General features: G+C 46.0%; 1 protein-coding gene across 1 annotated transcript in view; it reads left to right on the forward strand.

Moving 5' to 3' along the window:
- Window positions 1-20,937, forward strand: part of EHD2 (EH domain containing 2) — a 176,022-nt gene that overhangs the window by 17,666 nt on the left and 137,419 nt on the right. Inside the window, exon 2 of the mRNA XM_069644369.1 lies at window positions 6,607-6,704. Coding sequence (XP_069500470.1) covers window positions 6,607-6,704 — 98 coding nt within the window. The remainder of the gene's footprint in view (window positions 1-6,606; window positions 6,705-20,937) is intronic.

Below are 20,937 nucleotides of genomic sequence, written 5' to 3' on the forward strand. Positions count from 1 at the left end.
TCAACAGCAAAACTTCCTTTCAACTGCAGACAATTTGGATTGAGGAGTTCAGGTTTTGGACATGAACTGTTATCTTAGGGACCTGCAATGAAATCGTATTTCTTTTATCAGTTTAAAGATATAGAAGGGGTCGGACTGGGCCATATAATTGCCTCTGGAAGCAATGAAAAAGTGGCCCACAGTTGCAAATGACAATTAATTCCTTTTGTGACACTGTTTGAGTGGTACCCAAGGAGGGGGGTTTCATAAAATGTGATGCTAATTGTGTATGTTAAAGAATATGTGTTCAGCAGTCTCGGGAGGATAGCCCAGGGGTAACGTGCTCGCCTTGGAAGCAAGACATCGCAGAGCAACACAGGTTCCATCCCTGGGTCTGTGCTTAGAAACCTTTGGGTATTAAGTGTGTTATAAATATATCATAACACTGGTCAAAACTACTAGGCGCAGAGGGAAGTAACTCATCAAACTGGTCCACATATTTCAAAAAAGTGGCCGCCTTTGACCCAAAAACCTGGCCCACACCAGCATTTTGTGTTTTTTGTTTGGCAGTGGGCCTATTGCCTTATAGGCCAGCCCTACCCTGGATGCAGAGCCCTTTTTCCTCGATGAGGTGAGAATGCGCTGAAAAAGGCTGATCAAGATGTAGAGCAACAGGAAACAGCATGAGACTTAAAAAGAAGCGAAAGAGTAGAAACAAAAGGGAATCATAGGGCAAGGGTATCGGAAATTACAAGCTAAAGAAACACAAACATTTGGAGAAGATAAGTACAAATGGGAGCTATCCTATGGCTCAGGAGCAACCTGCTTGTCTTGGAAGAAAGACAACAGCAGTGCAACACAGGTTCGAATCCGGATCCCGCCTCAGAAGCCCCTCCTGTTATCAATGAACAATTATTTTATTTATTGTTTTAACGAAAACAAGTGACTGATGCAGAGAGGAGAGTGGGATAGGCAGACGGACCTAGCATACAGTCAGGGAAAGGCAAGGATGAGGGAGCATTTTGATAAGCCTTTCCGTAACGGGGGAATGTCGGAAATTGGATGGACATGGATCAGAATGAAATTTGGGAGTTGTGTTTGTCACTATTTTGGGATTCCATGGGTGTGGTGTCTACCTCTGAAACCACTGGAAACCTTCAATTCCCAGCCAGGTATGTGAGATCCTCAAGGCCGACCCCTTGAAGGACATGCAGCCCAATTTGAACCAAACACGAAGATGGAGCCAGTGCATTTGAAAGAGATTAGTAGTGGTTTGCTCGATTCCAAGTGCCCCAGACATCAGAAAGCAGCAGAGCCCAAGACTGGTCAAAGTGGCTCATGGGAAGCGGCAGCAAACCCCAAGAGCACAGGATGAGGAGTGGAATAAGGTGGTAATAAAAGGAGCGTGACATTAAGAGAAGAGTCCATAGTGAAACTAAGAGGTTTGGTCATGGAAACTAATGCAGGAGACCTTTCGGCAGAAGACAGAGCAGAAAGCCAGTGTTGGACAAGTAGAGAGGAAGGGGAAGTGAGAGAAATAAACTCTGTCTTAGATCGATTGAGATGTATCGAAAGGGTAGACAGCCAGACCTCAATGCCACTGAGACACATGCCTTGGAATGAGTGGGAATGGGTCTAATGGTCAGTCTTAATACTCCGAGAACTGTCTTCAGCATTTGATACTCAGGATCATCCAACCCTACTTTGTAGACTGGCCCCCGTCAGCTGAGTGACACAGACTTCCTTACATTGGTCCTGACCATTCCTTGCTGGAAAGAGATACACCTATGGGCAGCAACTATCCAACTCTTGTGCCCGTGGCTTCTGGATCAACCAGGACTCTCCACTCCGATCCAGTTTGTTAAGCCACTTCAATATATCATTCGGTGCCGGATCTTCAGTCACGCACTGATCACACATAAGTTGTTGTTTACTTGGGAATGTACCTGTCTGCTCACAGATCGCCATGATGGCATTGAGAAAATATAAACATATATCTAGGGCTGTTGCAAAAGACCTACCATTTAGATTTGTAGCACTCATCTTCTCCCTACGGGATACTGTAGTTCATCCCAAAGGAACATGTTGCAATTTTCAGTGCAGCATTAATGGAACACAAAGGCCTCTATGGAGGGTCACCTCTATATCTGGCCAGGGTCCTCCACGCTTATATTTCCACCCACTCCCTTTGTCAAGCCTGCATCCACCAACGTGCACTCATGGTGTAAGCAACTGTGACCAGATCACTTCAGGGAGCCTAGGGGAGGGTCCCCGGAGACCAGGGGGCCTGGGGAAATCTGTAAGCCTGCTGATGGTTGCTCTAGTTGTTACATACGTGGGATTCCCAACGGTCACCACTTCGTCCCTAGCCTGATTTATTTCAACTCTAATAGCCACACAAAAAAACTCTCTGTTGTCCCTGAGTAAACGTTGTAGTATACATGTAGAATAGGGAAAAGTGTCTGTCCTAAAAAGTCTCTCTCATGAGCCAAATATTGCATGAAACACAAAACGAATACTACCGAATGGCAGGTGTGCATATTGATATTGGAAAGCATATCCATGCAATCTGATTGGCAGAACAGTGAGGCTCACATGAAGAGGGGGCCAATCAGTGGTCCACGCTAGTGACACCATTCTTGGGCCAGTCAACCGGAGGTGAGACGTCTGAATCCAAGATGGCAGACTGCTCTTTTGTGTCTTCGGTTTCGCAGAGTGAATAATTCTCAGTCAAATGAGTCTCACGTGCATTGGTTGTCCAAGCACGTGTCTGCCACTCAGAGGGCCCTCTCTTGATTGCCAAACAGCTGACAAATATTCCCTGCTCAAATGTCCAATTGCAGTCCATGGAGGGACATTTTAAAGGATGCCCAATCGGAATGTTAGTATGGGAGTTAGATGGAGGATACAGGAAGAGGTAAGAGGAAAGGGTAAGACGAGGGCGAGGATGGAGTCGTGGAAGGGACAGAGAGGAGAAGAGGAGAAGGAATATCATGAGAGGGAGCGAGAGAGCAGGTATATCAAGTGAGAAAGAGAGAGCGAGGCGAGGCTGAGGATTAACATCAAAGAGAGAGAGTGAGAAAGAGAGCGAGAAGATGGGATCGAGAGCAGAGAGAGTGGGAGAACACTAGGAGAGAGAAGGAGATGACAAACGGTCAGGGAAATGAGAGGGGTGCATTGCATCTGAAGGAGAAAGGAGAGCATAAGAGGGGACAAGTAAATATGGGGTGGAAGGAATGAAGGTGACCACTGTGGAGGAACTGTGCCAAACTATTGCAGGATACTCGTAGGAGGAGGTGGCAGCCAAAGGGCCAAATGTTATTGCTAGAGAGAGACCAGTCAAGCCAAACTCTGGTATAGTCCTGAGATTCAAAATGGCCACTTAAACCCTTACTGGGGGAAGGAGGTACATTGAAGTGCTCTAGGGTCCAACGGTCCTTAAGCAGCTGATGCCTGATCAGCATCAGACGATGGAAGGGTGCCGGGGTAGTATTGCTCTGTACCAGAGAGAGGCCAGGAGGAACAATGACCCATGCCGACTAATCCTGTTCCAGTGAAGAAGAACCCCAGTACAAGAAATAAGGGCTTGGGAGGACTACAAAATATCAGAGACTCTGAGCGTTTGATTCACGCAGAGAAGAGGCCATGGCCTAGGAGGAGAGAGGTGGGCTTGGTACTATGGTCGGGCTATTCAACTAACACCATAATGAGATGAGCACCAAAATCTACTCAATTGACACCAGCACCTGTCCTATCAAATATTGGGCTCTCCTCTTTAGATAACATATTTAGAAGTGTCACTGACACATAGGAGAAAGCCACTCAGGAATTGAGTACTTATCACCTGCACCCATTAACAGCACAGGGTTCGAATCATCCTCTCCCACTATCCCACAACCTACCAGCCCCATTCAATATAGTGCTCATTTACATTATGTTACGTTACATTACATTGACGGAAGTGGGCGGTCAATTAGGAGCACCTTCACTTGTTATTTTGATGCTAAACCTGGCCACTATTTGTATTAGTAATGCTTCTTCGCGGTTGTCTCGCAAAAACCGCCACCCACTGCTCCACCAGGTATCTTCACCCATTACTGATCTGATACCCAGAAAAAAGAATCAAAAGAACTCATGATTGGTTTTGAGCTGCCTGTTGACCCCTCGGCCATTGCATAACCCTCAAAGCCCTTCTATTTTCACACGAGTCATTCTTCTCCAAAAGTGTCACCAGCATCTTCTAGGCCTTAGGGCGGCCTCACTTCCACACTTATTGCAATTCAGTTTGCAAAGCATGCTGTTCAAATCTCCCTTCTCACACACTTATGTGGCACCCACTCCCTGTAGCTTTTTGAAATACCCCTATGCCCACTTAAAACCTTCACTTACAGATGTACTATTGTCCCCTTGATACCATCACAAACATAATCCTTGGAGTCCAAACTGTAACTTCACTTAGAAATCCTTCAGTGTTCACTCTACTGTGTACTCTCAATAAAATGTTTCCCAAGGCCCGCTTTCTGCCCTGTCACAAAGCTGATCCACACCAGTCAGACTTGGAAAAATGTGAATAAACCACGGTCGATTGTGGATAGTTACAAGGTCGTACAAAAGAAATAGATAAACAAAGATCATATACAAAGTTTAACAATGGCGGCAGGGTGGCTTCTCCTGAAGTTCCACCGTTCTTAGTTTTTCAAGTCTCAGTCTGGGTTCCCCTGCCACAGAAGATGATCTATTCAGTGATCAGTTCACAGTCACTCACAGTCCTGGGGTTTTTAAGTGTCTCTGACACTTCTTTCTTGCCTGGTCTGGTCCTCTGCTTCTTGTCCTTGCTGCAGAAGGAGGTACCTCCAAAGGATCGCCAGACGCACAGGCACCTTCACGCTAGTCCTTGCCGCTGATAGAAGGTGGAGCTGCTAAAGTCTGGCAATGCCCACGGCTTCCACCAGGAAACTGGTAACCTGGCCTCCTCTACTTTTCTATTGCTCTCCAGCTTCCAGGCTCAGGGTCCTAGCTCTGTTCCCCAAAGCTATGACCTTGTCTTTCTCGTTAATGATGCAGTTTTATTCTTAAGGTGACCTCTCATAGTCCTCCTCCCCTTTCCTTTCTTGTCTCTTCTCCTGTCCCTCCTTAATACCACCTCCAACCTCTCCTCAGATGATTCTCTCAACCTATGTACTCTTGACCTCTCTACTTAAGATTTCCTCCAGCCTCTTCCTGAGCCTCTTCCTGAGCACTCTTTCTCAACGCCCTCCTGATATGTCCTTCAACTTTCACCCTATTTGCTTTGTCTCCTCCGCTTTGTTGTTGTCTCTGCCTTCTACCACACAACTCCTTCCTCCTGAGACTCCTTTCAACCTTCTATGCAGTGTTCCTCCCAATACTCCTTCCTCCCTCATCTCCCTTTCTCCCTCTCTCTAGCCCCCTTTTTCCATAATCCTTCCAAGTCTTCCCTCCACTCTGGCACCACCACCTCTCTCCACCTATGCGTTCCATCTCCTACAATCTCCATGTCTCTTACACTAACTCCTAATGACCAAACATCAGCTAAGGTGTTAATTCCGTTCTAGCCCCTGCCTCTGGGCAGTGTTTACCGAGAGTGATTGCACAGTGACTTCACTTGTGCAGTGTAATTGTTACTGCGTCGGGAATGGAGTTGGGATTGGGATTGGGTTTGCGTGTTTTGTCCACACCTGCCGGCAAGGAGAGCTTTCAGGTCAGCGCAGTAATGTGGACTAAGCTTGCTTGATGCCCGCCCACCATCTTGGCATGCACATGCATGGTCTCAACTCCCTTGCACTGTGCCAGATCACGAGATTGATCTGGTCTTTGAGTGGTGCAGCACACCGCTGGGTTGGACTCAGCTCCATCCTCCCCCATAATGAGCAATGCGTTCCCTCTCTGCTCACCGGGTAGGCCTAGAGCCACCATCTGACTAACTCCAGTGCCACAACCACAGTTTAAATTACAACTTGGGTCTCCCCTTAAAGGGACAGGCATAACATTCAGATGCTTCAAGTGGCAGTCCTCTGAAGAAGAGCGGGGGTATGCCGGGGGAGCCAGGGGGTCCTGGGGAACTCCCATGTACCGCCTCCACCCTTGCATCATGCTGTGGGAGGTGTCACCGTATCGCCGTGGCAACCTCCACTCAGCACCCCAGAGATAAGCAAGGAACGATGTCACAGCCCTCATCAACATTATCCTTAGTGCACATGCTACACCTTCACTGAGAAACCATCCAACACCCATGCCAATAATCATCGGTTGCATATAGCTCTCTTACATATTGCTCCGCCCCTTTCAATAAATACCCCAATAATGATCCAGTCATTATTTAGTGCCCGCTCTATGCCCTCGTGGACAGATTACTCATAAACTCGGCAAGTGGCAAGGATGAATGCCACCGCATGGGCCCAGGTGTAGTGCTGCGGGTCCCTCATAGCAGCCCCTAGTGTCCCGCGGCTGCCGGTACAGTAGGCAGCCACCCACCTGACCTTGTCTATTGTAGCCATACTCGGATATTCGCCATTGCTCATTATATGCAGTCACTTGTCATCCACTGTGCCTACTCTGTGCCTTATATAAAGATGTATAAGTCTGCCTTTTCTTTGCCCTCTTTTGCAGATTCCAGTGCGCCCACCTGCCCAACCAAGTGCTGGAGAGCATCAGCCTGATTGATACTCCTGGGATCCTTTCCGGTGCCAAGCAACGCGTTAGCAGAGGTAAGAGAAGGAACGCTGGTATGGTATGGCCACCGCATGGTCCCACTCCCTTTGCATGTGCGGTAAGAGAAGCAAAGCTGGCATGGTATGGCACAGCATGGGCCCCCTCCCTTTGCATGTGCAGTAAGAGAAGCAAAGCTGGTGTTGTGTGGCACAGCATGGTCGCGCACTAGTTGCATGTGAGGTAAGAGAAGCAAAGCTGGCATTGTATGGCACAGCATGGGCCCACTTCCATTGCATGTGAGGTAAGAGAAGGGACGCTGGTATGGTATGGTATGGTATGGCACAGCATGGGCCCACTTCCATTGCATGTGAGGTAAGAGAAGGGACGCTGGTATGGTATGGTATGGTATGGCACAGCATGGGCCCACTTCCATTGCATGTGAGGTAAGAGAAGGAACGCTGGTATGGTATGGTATGGCACAGCATGGGCCCACTTCCATTGTATGTGAGGTAAGAGAAGGGACGCTGGTATGGTATGGTATGGTATGGCACAGCATGGGCCCACTTCCATTGCATGTGAGGAAAGAGAAGCAACGCTGGCATGGTATGGCACAGCATGGTCCACCTCTCGTTGAATGTGAGGTAGGGAAAGCAAAGCGTGCGTTGTGTGGCACAGCAGGGTCCCGCTGCCGTTGCATGTGAGGAAAGAGAAGCAACGCTGGCATTGTCTGGCACAGCATGAGCCCACTATCTTTGCATGTGAGGTAAGAGAAGCAAAGCTGGCATTTTGTGACACTGCATGGTCCCGCTCTAGTTGCGTGTGAGGTAAGGGAAGCAACGCTGGCATTGTCTGGCACAGCATGGGCCCACTCTCTTTGCATGTGAGGTAATAGAAGCAACGCTGGCATTGTCTGGCACAGCATGGGCCCACTCTCTTTGCATGTGAGGTAAGAGAAGCAAAGCTGGCATTTTGTGACACTGCATGGTCCCGCTCTAGTTGCGTGTGAGGTAAGGGAAGCAAAGCTGGCATGGTATGGCACTGCATGGTCCAGTTCTCCTTGCATGTGTTGGCATTCCTGTTGTACCGTTGCCAAACAATGTCATGAAGAGACAATGGACATTTTGAGCGCCAATTTCAATATTGAAAGCAAAGGGAACGAAACACATATCCAGCCAGGGCTCGAAGTTTGGTGCGCGAAATATTCAGTTAATATAAGTATACAGATTTAGGAGCTGTTGCAGCAAACACAACACCACAACTGAACAGGAATAAGAGCACCCGAATAGTTGTGTTATTCAAGGCAGAACGTGTTTGTCATAGCACATAAATATTTTGTGTAATTAGAGCAAACCTGTTTGCTCTACTAGTATTTATTTTATTGTATTCGTGTTTTATAAGAAATGATGGCAATGATGGACTAGTGGCAAACAGCTTGTGCGAACAGTTGACAAGATCAGATGAGTGAGAAAGGGTACACAACCCTGCACATTAACAATAATCACATTCCAGGATCTGTAAGCGCCGGTTGCAAAAAATAAATCTGTGGCCAGGCAAGGGAGCATGGGGAAGTATTTGACTTTGAAGGCGTGTTGCAACAGGTCACTTTCCGGAATCTCTGGTGGATTTCCTCCAACCTCGGTTTGAGGGGGAAAGTGCTCCTGTGTTCCAGTCTGATGGCAGCTATCCGCCTCATTTTAACTTTTTAAAAGGGGCTTCACCAATTTAGAATGGGCCTCGGACCCAAAAGGTCCAGGGAATGTTACAAAATGTTTTGAAGGAACTTCTGTATTAGTGCAACACAGGGCTGTCAATTCACCAAAATGCCAGGTGAAGAGGAAGTGACGTCACACGCCAGGTGACATCACAGGAAGTGTTGTCACATGATCCTTGATCCTGATGACACCAGAATTGACAACAGTAAAAAAGAAAACATTCTTCAAATGAATATAAAACCAGATAGATAGCAGACACATGACTATTTTAGTAGGCACCCCCATTATCACCCTATTCTATGGGTGGGGTCATGATATTACTGAGGTACACCCAGCAGAACCTGCACAGGCAAGGGCACTGCCTTACATTCGCCAGTACAGCCCTATGTGAACAGGTACTTCCAAGCTATATGATTTACATCCCAACAAACCAGGAGCATATGTTAAAAGTAGTGCCACATTCCCAGGTGCTCCAAACTGTAGATTCCCCCATCTTATGCCTGTTTTAGCCTCATGTGTTGGGTATATTCTAGGGTGACTAGACCTCCTGGTTTTGCCAGGACTGTCCGGGTATTTGCACCTCTGTCCCGGGTCCCGAGACTTTTTTAAGTTTAAAAACCCTGTTCCCGAATTTGGGGATTGGGTGATAACCATCCCGTTTTTGGCCAGATATCATGATTTTTCCACCGGTTTGCCAAAAACGGGATGGTATCCACCCGATCCCCAAATACTGGACTGTTTTTTAAACTTAAAATAGCCTCAGGTTTTATCCCTCCTAAATTTTGGAAATATCTTCCCTCCTCAGCAGTCCTCTTTCTCCATGCCCTGATGCACTCATCTTTGACTCAAGAGATTTTTCTATTTTACTTAAAGCTGTGATTGGCCTCACAGCTATTAAAGAAACCTTCTTTATACCCTGATGTTTTGGAGAATTATCGGTTGATTATTAGTCTCCCGTTTTTGGGTAAAATATTGGATCAGGTGGCGATGTTGCCATTGACTGAATGTATTGAAAGGCATCAGCTTCTGTGCCCCTGCCAATCTGGGTTCCTTTGTTTCTATGATACAGAAACCACATACATTTCTTTAGCCCTTTTTACCGCATATATATGCGGAGGGGACCTCCCACCACTATCCCAATACCCCTCCACCTTTTTTATTTACGTAACCCACCCCCCACATATATATATACGTGGTCAACTGGGGATTTTGAATTTCTGTATTTTGGGCTTTGTTTTTTTTGTATTCTCTTTTGGTTCCGTGTAATATCCCCGCAGAAATATTGCCATACAAAAATATTGCTATATTTTTGTGGCGCTATTGAGCCATGAAACCTGTGGGGGACACCCCTGCAAACCCCATAATTTTTTTAATGGAGCAGGGGACACCGCCACATCCCCCGGTTCCAATACCCCCATAAATTATCCCCACTAATAATATTGCCTATGGCCTTACCCCACGATCATATATATGGCAATATTATTGGTGGGGATAATGTTACCTGATACCTCTCTATTTTGGTTTGATCCCATTCCAGCTTATGGATGATGCACTACACATTTTTGGATACTGGGGAAGCATGTCCTTTAGTGCTTCTAGACTTCTCGGCCACGTTCAACACTGTCTGTCATGAGGCTCGTCTGTCTGTTCATGCTGCTCGGATAAGTCTAGAAGGAACAGTGCTTGACTAATGCCGCTCCTTTCTTGCTTCCATGTCGCAATTGCGGAGGCGTAGCCAGGATTGTTTAACTAGTGTGGCCTGAAGCTTATGCGGTTGGGCCCACCGCAGTGACATGGGCATCTGTAAATGCCCACACAGCAGTGCCGAGTGGCCATGTACAGATTTTGGGTGGGCCTTGCCCATTCATTCCTTACCCTGTCTACGTCTCTGTCATAATGTCTTCAGATCAAGTTCATGAAAATCTCTTGAATCCCTTTTTCTTGTGATGTCCCTCAGGGTTCGATGCTGTCCCCTATTCTCTTCAACTTGCATGTTAAGCCATTGGGTGGTATCATTTCTAAGTTTGAAATACCTTTTCATCAATATATTGCTGATACCCACTCATATTTTAGGGTGCCATCCGCTGATATTATCAGCTTTGTTGCCTGCTTGACTGTCTTGGACAATTGGATGGATACGGAGAACCTCAAATTGTATTCTTCAAAACAGCTTTTCTTCTTTTTGCCTCTCCTGGCCAGAAAGATCAGGTGTAACCATGAATGGTCTTACTTGCTCAACCCAACCCAGAATGTAATCTGCTTTAGCCTCAGTTATCAAACCTCTTGGGTTCCAAATTGGTAATAATGATTCCTGAAACATTATTTTGATTACAAAGTCCAAAATGCTCATTAACAACTTGTTCTTCTTCGAATAATGCAGCCATTCATCAGTTTGATGTGCAAGCGTTGGTTCTTTTTCATGTGGATGGTGGCAATGGTGTTTTGTTGGGTGTATGTAAGCATGTTCTCTCGCCTTTTAACAAAGTTTGAACACATTTCCCCCAAATTGGTTGAACTAAAATGTATTCCTCTTTTTTTGCATTTTTAGTTTATTTCAATTAATTACACAATGAAGTTCATGGAACTACATATTCGAAACCAATTTCATTATTTATTGGTACATTTTTAATAAACCTTCAGCGCTTTAGGTTTTTCTTTTAAAAATGTTTTAAAGTATTCATAATTTTTTTTCTCAGCCTTCATTACACTTATGTCAAGAAGCCTTTTCCCTTGTACATATTCTTAGCTACTAGTTCAATTATTTTCGAACTTAATCAACATCCCAATATTTTTTTTAAACAAAGTCAAACATTACTTCAATACAACATAACTTCCAAAACATCAATCTAATACAACATCAAAAATGTATTCCTCAGCTGTCACCAAGTGTTGTTATGCAAAAAACACTTTACAAAGATTTCTTAAAACAGGGTCTACATCTCAAGAATTAAGTTGAATTACTCATATGATGGGAAAGGGCTTGCCAGGGGGATCCAAACCACCCCACTTTTCCAGCCTGACGTTTCGGCGCAGTACTATGTTAATCACCTTCTTCAGGACATCATGTAATTTTTACTTGACCCTGAAAAGCAACACAAAAAAGAAGTATGTTAACTACTCCTTTCTCTTTTTCTTAAAACTATATACATTAATTTCCAAAAAGTTCCATTCTGCATTTCCATATAGGTATAGCTGACTACTTGCCTTGCATCACGCCTCCCATTCCTTATTCCTTTTAGTTGGATATATGTTGTGTGACCTTCTTCGTCAGCATTCCTATTTCTTTACCAAACACCGTATGGGGAAACCAAGGGGTTCCTTTCAGACACTGTATAGCGTTACACCCATCGCTTGGCTTCAGATAGCGTACGGGAGGGCATGTCTGTTTACTATGATGACAGGAAAGTCTGCTTACCCCTTTGTTTAGGATGTCTATATTAGACCGGTCCAGCACCTAGAGCCAGGTTGGGTTCTGTTGCGTGCCCGATAATACAAATCTGTAAAATAAATATTTATGTTGGTGTGGATTACTCCTGCTGCCGTCACTCTCTATGTGGGATTGCATCTAGACTAGGGTCCACCCTGGAGGGTATCAACATTGCATTATGCCGTTTTTGAGTAATGAATTTTGAATTTCCAAGGGACATATTCCTCTGCACTCTCCAATTTCGTTTAATTCGGCCTGTATTATTTATAAGTTTCTACATCAGCTTCCTTATTTGGTTAGCAAATGTAAGATTTTTGGATGTTTTAGGTCAACATGCAGTATGTTACATATACCTAAACCATTGAAATGTAACATCTGGTGGTCAGCTTGCTCTATTGCTTACCCAGTTTGTGGAATTCTTTGCCCTCTTCTCTGCACTTGCCACCCCCATTGCTTCAGTTTTGTAAAGGATTTGAAGACCTCTTTCCTGTTCAAACGTATGAGCCTGTGTGCCCCATCTGTGCTTGTTTTATGATACATTGCTCTGGTGCTGTTGGGTTAGGTTTGCGCATTGTAAAATAATTGAACATAACATAACACATGTGACCCAGGAATGCTATCCTGTGACAATGAATGCCTCCCGTGCATGACAAAGTCACCATAGGTATGGTGCAGCCTGATACATGCATGTGCTGCGCCTCCGGCGGCTCCCCAAGCCACCCGCTGACCTGCCAGCCAGGGGTGTTGCTAGGTCTGGAAAAGATCCGGGGCTAAGCTAATTTTGGGACTGTCGGGACTCGGGGCTAGCTAGCCTTTTTGGTTGTAACCCCTGAGCTTCTATCCGGGGCTGCAACCAAAAGACCGGAGCTATAGCCCCCTCATGCCAGCTCTAATGACTGCCAGCCCAGTTGACCCCTTTCTCACTGCTCCTGTAACATTTCTGTTACAGTGACAAGCATACCTGAATGGTTGGTGGCAGTGGACATGTTCTACTGACATTTGTGTTATTTCTAGACGCAGGCTGTGTCCACAGCCCCAGTAATGCACAGAAAGGTCCCCATTGACTCAAAATAGTAGCTGTATTCTTTTTTCACAATTTCTTGTGTTATTGTCCTTTCTTGGTCCTTCTTCCGCCATCCTGGGTGGGCGAGGTCCTGGTTTGACATTTACCTTTGGCAGGAATCATTTGGGAAGCCCGCCAAGGCTCGAGAGTATCTGTGAAGACAGGAAGCAAGGGAGGAGTCTGAAACTCTGCAGTACTTTGTCTTCTGGCATGCCTGCCTGGAACCAGTTTCAACTGGGAGGCTGGCTATCCTATGGACAGCCAGCCGGACAGCTCCCAAAGTTTGAATGTAGCATGCGCGCTGATTGGCTGGGTTCCTGCATAAATGGCCTGGATCTGGAAGCTGAAGACAAGTCAACCACTGGAACAGAAGAACCGAAGATAAAGATGACCAGAGATACCTGCAGCCCCTTCCAGTAACTGGTGAAGCCTGCTGAAGTGACTGCTGCTGCCTTGACCCTATTTCTGAATAACAGGGAATCTCCGGAGAGGATGACTTCCTCCCATGGACTGGTGGGCATAATCAGTCCCAGGACAACCCGCAATTTGAGTGATTCCACGACGTGCTGCGACCTTCTTGGTCTGCACACCAATATCCTGGGACCTGAGACCCTCCTGCAGTGCATCATCTTCCCGTGAATGAACTCTCCTGAAACTTTGGTGGACTCCTGCTGGACATCCAGAAGCAAGATTCCACTCCTCAAAGTCCCCTTACCAGAGTGCAGGACCGAGCAAGTGAGCTGAATCGATGGCACAAGAACCGTTTTTCACTGGTGTCTCTGAAAAGGTGCCAAAACTGCAGACCACATTGGAGCATGAAGAACCCTTTGCTGGGAGTCCCTTCTCTCAACTGCTGCTGTGCAATCCCGTTCAGAGTCCTTCCCCTTTCATCACCACAACCAAGGAACATGAGACCAGATCTACAGCTGCTACAGCATGAAGGCATCCAGCTTCATCTTCATTACTGCTAAGGTACTGTGGGACTCAAGGTAATGCTTACCTAGAGTCATTCTGTCACTCATGCCTGGCTAATGGGGTCATTCGTGTAGTTGAGAGTTTGCCCATTCACGTTCGCCCAGGACTAAAGCTGGAATGCATGCAGGGAGCCTTCTCTGAAGTCCCTGAATCCCTTTACCAACAAAACTGTTATTTAACTGCTACAGAAGACTTCCACAGGAACCGTTGACTTTTGCACAGCTTATGCCTGCCTTTCTGACCGTCAATCTGACCCTGAAAAAGACACATAACTAGATAGGAAAGGACTCCTAAAGCCTACGCATTGTGAAAAGATTTCTTAGTAACTTACCTTGTGTTGGTGTGGTTTCTGTCATAAGGATCTCAAAGCACATTGTTACTTACTTTTGAATTGTGTCTATTATTCTAAAATGTATCACAAAGCTATTGCTCACCTTTGAATTACATACAGTCATTCTGAAAAGTATTACAAAGTTCCTACTTACCTTTGAATTGTTGCCCCTATTCTAAAAAGTAACTACATGCTCTGTAAAGTTTTTGCCTGCTTGTGTTGGTCTTGTACCTCCAAGTTATTAATGAAACTGAATAACTTACAAAGTTATTACACACCTTAGAATTGCATAAGGCCATTTTGAAAAGTAATTGCTAGGCTCTTACCTTAGAATTGTGTCTTATATTCTAGAAGGTATAACAAGGTTTACTACCAAGTGGTTTTTCTTACCTTGACTAGCATACTTCCCTTCTATAAGTCTTTTACACAGTGGTTTACTTACCAGAAGTATTGCATCGGTTTTATATTGTGTTTGCTTATTGTGATAGTGCTTCCTTTTCTAAAGAATTCTCTCTACCTGTGTAAATTATATATAATAAACCATGAATTTTACATAACTCAGTGTGTAAGTGTTTCTTTGGACCATATGTATGCCGGAAGTTCTTTGTGCCTTCCTGCAGCTCACATCTCCCTCTTAAGAGAAGCCTGGCAGCTCTGCTACACTACCAGAACCTTGAGTGGTACAGACTTATACTAGAGGTTGGAGCTCTGTATTGCCAAGTAGAGAGTCTTATAAAGTCTCTAACAAAATGTCACGCTGATGTGGTGAGAACGAGATGAGGGGTTTCACCCCATTGTCCATCCCATGACCCTTCTGCAACTAAGAGTAGCCCACTTGGGGTCTGGGGGAAAGGGAAGGGGTGGAACTACTGAAATGAAGCGCGGATCTTACCACAGCGCTTTGTACCTCAGTTTCATCGCTGCCCTTGTGATCACTGAGCCAGGGGTCTCGAGGGCAGTGCCATGGGTGCCAATAGAGATGCCAATGAGCTCAGTGGGGCAATGCTTTGGGACCGGGAGTGATCGGAAATCTAAGCTTGAGGCCCTGTTTGAGTTTGGATGCCTTATTTTGTAAGAGTTGAAGTTGGTGCAACAGTTTTTTGAGAAGCCTCTATGCATACACTTTCAATAATCAATATTGGCTCAGCTATCGATCTGGTTAAGTCTATTTTGCGGCACATACCTAAAGAGGGCAAGATGTCCTTGAGGAGGTGAAGCGGACAGTGTGTTTTGCTAGTAACCTCATTGATCTGGGGAATTTAAGATTCATCAAAATCAATTATCACCTCAAATACCTGGACACAGTCACTGGGTTGCGGGGGATGGGGAACCCGGTTATGTATGGTTATGACAATGGTAAGATTTGCAGCAAATCCACCCCCTCACGGGTGATTTCAGACTTGGAGGCATTCAATATTGTTGTCAATTATCTTGTTTTGGATTTTTCCTGGACAGAAGATATTGTCACAGTGGCTCGTGATGTATTTGTACTGTTTTGCCCCAGTGCAAATGTTCCCTGATGTGCGCCATGTCTTTTATAGGGTTGGTGTCTGCAGGATTGTCAAGGGGCAACATGGACCCCCAGGCCAACAGCATCCCCCACCCTTGCAGGCCACTTCTCCTTCAGTTCATCAGAACAGACCATTTGCTTTTGTAGAGGCAGACACATTTTCCTAGAAAGATGTTAAAATTACAACTTTTACAAATTACGATTTTTTACAAATAATTTGCATGCAATTAATGAACCGTCACTACTAGTATTTAACTTTTCTTTACAAATGAAAACAATAATAACATGTTACTAATAGAGTTTACATTTTATATAAAAAGGAAAACACAGTGAGGCATGGCTTCTCCTTGCTGGGCCCTACATTTCTTCGAAATGAATTGGACGAAAGCGTACTTAGTGAAGACGTTTTCATTACACCAGAAGCTGCTTGATAACCATAATTAACTCAATACCTTCCACACAACTGTTTTCGAAGACCAAAATTACTGTTTTAAATTACCTTAATGTGACATGAATTTAGATAACAAACTTATTTTGCTACTAGCTATGATACTGGCATACATGTACATATCCACATGTGCCAGAAAATAATTCTCAGCCGAAACATACTTTGTCAATACAGGTTGTTCCTGACACCACTATGCCCAAAAAACATAGTTGTGTCTGAGTCTTTTGCCAGAATCATCTGTCCCTTCTTTTGATATGGTGCTAGGCGCACAATCAGTTATTGGGAATTAAAAGGCTGTATTTGTGCTGTTGTCGGGTGGATATGCTGTCTGCATTCTTTGGTCATATGTCGAGGTGTTCTCATGAACCCAGCTCTGGGTATCATAGCTGGCAAATAGTCTCATATAGTGAAGGCCATTTTCATCCTTCTGTTTAACTAATATCACTGGGTGCCTACTTTGTGTGCCAGTCAAAAACATGCACTTCTGGTGGAGGCATTCCTGAGGCAAATACGGTGGCAGGGCTCGGAGCTGCTGCTGCTGCGTTAGTCTCTGCGAGATGGCTGCCACTCTGCCAGCGGCGGCGGCTGCGCTAGGTGACGCAGGGCCAGGACATCTATACCCGTCAACCCCCCTACCCTAATTTATGCCCTTACCGCACCCCCACCTATTATTTACCATGCATATGCCAAAATACCTACTATTTTCTGTTAAATAAATTAGGTAATTTCTCATTCATTTTTTTTTTGTATTAGTTTATTTGTATGGTTTTGCCAGGGCCAGCCTGACAGGTCTTGCGCTGGCATGCCCAGCTGAGCTAAATCCTCCAGGTTTTGAATGCAGGCGTGGGGGTGGGGGGGGGGGAGTTGTAATTCTTTTTTTTTTAAGAGCATTAACATAATAGGTTGAAAAGTAGTGTTTATTGATAGTCAAAATCAATATCTACCTCTAGCAACACCTGATACCCCGGTGGCCCGTCCAGAGGCTTTTGCTGCGGTTCTGCTGCTGCACGTGTAGTGACTTTCGGCCTGATTTACAAAGCCTTTTTCAATGGCGTTTTCCCATTTAAGAGTTTTTTTTTTATTTTTATAAATCAGGCCCTTTGTGTACTGGAGTTTGGCGAGTGTCATTGGTCTACAATTACTCTTCCCCCGCCCCTGCCTTCTGTACATCTTATTCCAGGGCTGAGACGCTGATGAACGTTTCTGTGTCGCCCTGGAAAAATGTGTTTGGAATTTGTTACTTCACATTAATCTATTTTTGTATTAAGCATTTATGATTTGACATATGTATATTTGTCTTTTTGGTTGACAATAGTGACTGCTCGTCCTTTTGTTTTTTAACATGTTGTTTTTTCTGAATTAAACTTTGTTTTATCTGTATAATCATGAGTGTGATTCTCAATAGCTAGCTCCAATAATTACTAGCTCCAAATAGGTTTTCCTCTTTGTGCGTGGAGAGGAAGGGTAGCCCGGTTTCTATTCGGGCCTAGTGCCGTCCTGCTCAGGCATCAGTGTGGGACTGCACATTAGTACACCCCTGCCCGGGGCCCCAAACTATGCACACTCTGGTCCAGGATTTCAGGGAGCCCCAAGTAGGGTGACCAGATGTCCCGGTTTTGCCAGGACTGTCTGGGTATTTGCACCTCCGCCCCGGATCCCGAGACTTTTTTAAGTTTCAAAACCCCATCCCAGGATTTGGGTATCAGGTGGATACCATCCTGGTTTTTGGCCGGATATCATGATTTTTCCAACGGTATGCCATCCACTCGATCCTCAAATCCTGAATGGGGTTTTTAAACTTTAAATAGCCTTGGGACCCCGGGCGCTGCAACACGACACGGGACAGGCCACCCACATAGAAGCAGGACTACAGTTTCACAGCTGAAGCTGTAGTCCTACTTCTATGTGAGTGGCCTGTCCTGTTTTTTATTTTCAAAATCTGGTTGGGTAACCAGACGGTCCGGGGAAATCGCCCTCCATCCCGAGAGTTTTTTAATTTAATTAACCCCATCCCGCGATTGGATGGGCGGGTGGTTGCCGTCCCGGTTTGTGCCGGAACTTATTCAGAAATCCTGAAATTGGGAGCCTGGTGAGACTCTAACTGCGTGTGAAGGCTTTTCACGCCCCCATTTCCTCCCCCTTCCCCTCCCTGGTCGCTCTCCTCCAATGAGAGGAGTGTGCCTGGAACCCCCCCTCCACCCCCTGCAACAGGACGGCGACATAGAAGTAGGACTAACGTGTTATCGGAGTCCTGTTTATGTCTACTTCTATGTCTATGGCCTGTGCCGGCTTCTTTTTTTTTTTTTTATCTGCTCACCCTAAAATCTGGTCACCCTAGCCCCAAGCAGTTGCATCTGTTGGTCGATTCTTTGCAAAATGAAATGCAACACACTGCACCTGAAGTGGCTTTGTATAGCGTGTGTCGTACAGAAACAGGCTAGGTTCCTGCTTCCTATTTGCATTTAGGAGTTGGCCCCTCTGTGCCCACAATGCACTGTTCACCACTCCTGCGATCTGGGCTGGACCTTGCCTGTGAATGGGGGACGCCTGTGCCCCCACTGGCTTTGTTTAATCTCGCTAGGGAGTGTGAGTGAAGCGCATACGGCCTTCTCCAGTATGTTACCTGTTCGGTATAGTGAGGTACTCTTCTATAGTAGAAGATCTATTACCCGGCATGCCATGAACTGGAATGATCTAACAACTGGGCCTTGTCACTGCCAGTTTAGCTACCATTCTGGATAATAAAATGCCAGATAACAAAGTTCTGAGAACCAATAACCAAGGTTTAGGATAGCAAAGGGTAAACAAAAAAGAACAGAAGGCTTTGAAGCTCTGTCACCTGGCCTTTTTATTTGGTTTTCTGGCTCTCCAAATTCAGAATCCTGACCATGGTTATTTAACAGCTCTGCTTTCAGCACCATTGGCTCTGTATTGGTGCCTGATCATTAGTCTTTTACTGTAGTACTGTGGATGGCTTGGTGCGTGCTCTGTCGAAAGTAAGATCACACACCTGCTGCATGTGCGAGGGACACTTGCACTGCTGTTATCTGTGCGGGAAGATCTATTCTGTGGGTGGGGGAGGGGCTGGGGTCTGTTTTGCTGCTGAGTTGTATTTCTATTCTTCAGAGTGTGTGAAGGAAGCAGCTTGCATCGCTGTTGTCTGTGCTGGAAGATCTGTTCAGTGGGGCTGAAGGCTGTTCTGCTGCTATCTGTGCTGTATTTCTAGTCTTCAGAGTGTGTGAGGGGAGCTTGCACTGCTATCTCTGCTGCAAGATCTGTGGGGGGCCGAAGTTTGTGTTGCTGTTGTGCTGTATTTCTAGTCTTCAGGGAGTGTGGGGGATGCTTGCCCCGCTGTTGTCTGTGCTAGAAGATCTGTTCTGTTGGGGGCTAAAGGCTGTTTTGCTGCTGTGCTGTAGTTCTAGTCTTCATGGAGTGGGAGGGAAGCTTGCACTGCTTTTATCTGTGCTGGAAGGTCTGTTCTGTGGGGTGGGGGCTGAAGTCTGTTTTGTTTTTGTGCTGTATTTCTAGTCTTCGGGGTGTGTGAGGGAAGCTTGCACTGCTGTTATCTCTGCTGGAAGATCTGTTCTGTGGGGGGCGGAAGTCTGTTTTCCTGCTGTGCTGTATTTCTAGTCTTCAGGGAGTGCGAGGGAAGCTTGCACTGCTGTTATCTGTGCTGGAAAGTCTGTTCTGTGGGGGGCTGAAGGCTGTTTTGCTGCTGTGCTGTGATTCTAGTCTTCCGTGAGTGCGAGGGAAGCTTACACTGCTGTTGTCTGTGCTGGAAGATCGGTTCTGTGGGGGGCTGAAGTCTGTTTTGCTGCTGTGCTGTGTTTCTAGTCTTCGGGGAGTGCGAGGGACGCTTGCACTACTGTTATCTGTGCTGGAAGGTCTGTTCTGTGGGTGGCTGAAGGCTGTTTTGCTGCTGTACTGTATTTCTGGTCTTCAGGGAGTGTGAGGGAAGCTTGCACTGCTATTGTCTGTGCTGGAAGATCTGGTCTGTGGGGGGCTGAAGGCTGTTTTGCTGCTGTGCTGTGTTTCTAGTCTTCAGTGAGTGCGAGGGAAGCTTGCACTGCTATTGTCTGGGCTGGAAGATCGGTTCTGTGGGGTGCTGAAGGCTGTTTTGCTGCTGTACTGTATTTTTAGTCTTCAGGGAGTGTGAGGGAAGCTTGCACTGCTCTTGTCTCTGCTGGAAGATCGGTTCTGTGGGGGGCTGAAGTCTGTTTTGCTGCTGTGCTGTGTTTCTAGTCTTCGGGGAGTGTGAGGGACGCTTGCACTACTGTTATCTGTGCTGGAAGGTCTGTTCTGTGGGTGGCTGAAGGCTGTTTTGCTGCTGTACTGTATTTCTAGTCTTCAGGGAGTGTGAGGGACGCTTGCACTACTGTTATCTGTCCTGGAAGATCTGTTCTGTGGGTGGCTGAAGGCTGTCTTGCTGCTTTGCTGTGTTTCTAGTCTTCGGGGAGTGAGAGGGACGCTTGCACTGCTGTTGTCTGTGCTGGAAGATCTGGTCTGTGGGGGGCTGAAGGCTGTCTTGCTGCTGTGCTGTATTTCTAGTCTTCATGGAGTGCGAGGGAAGCTTGCACTGCTGCTGCCGGTGTTGTACCATGACAATGTGGAAACGGGTTTATGGGGCTTTTCTAGGGCCAGTGAAGAAAATACCATATCAATGTTTGCATAACAGGGCAATGCAGGGGCATGCCAGGCTGAATAGGGCGATATCTTGCTATTTCTAACATATGAGTCTGTCCATAGTACATGAGGTGGCACCTGTGCGGTTGCCATGGTAATTATGCATGCGATGGTGTACCTGGGCACATGAACAGCTACTG

The sequence above is a fragment of the Ambystoma mexicanum genome, chromosome 2p, assembly GCF_040938575.1.
Source record: "Ambystoma mexicanum isolate Mex_15411 chromosome 2p, UKY_AmexF1_1, whole genome shotgun sequence".
NCBI lineage: Eukaryota > Metazoa > Chordata > Amphibia > Caudata > Ambystomatidae > Ambystoma > Ambystoma mexicanum.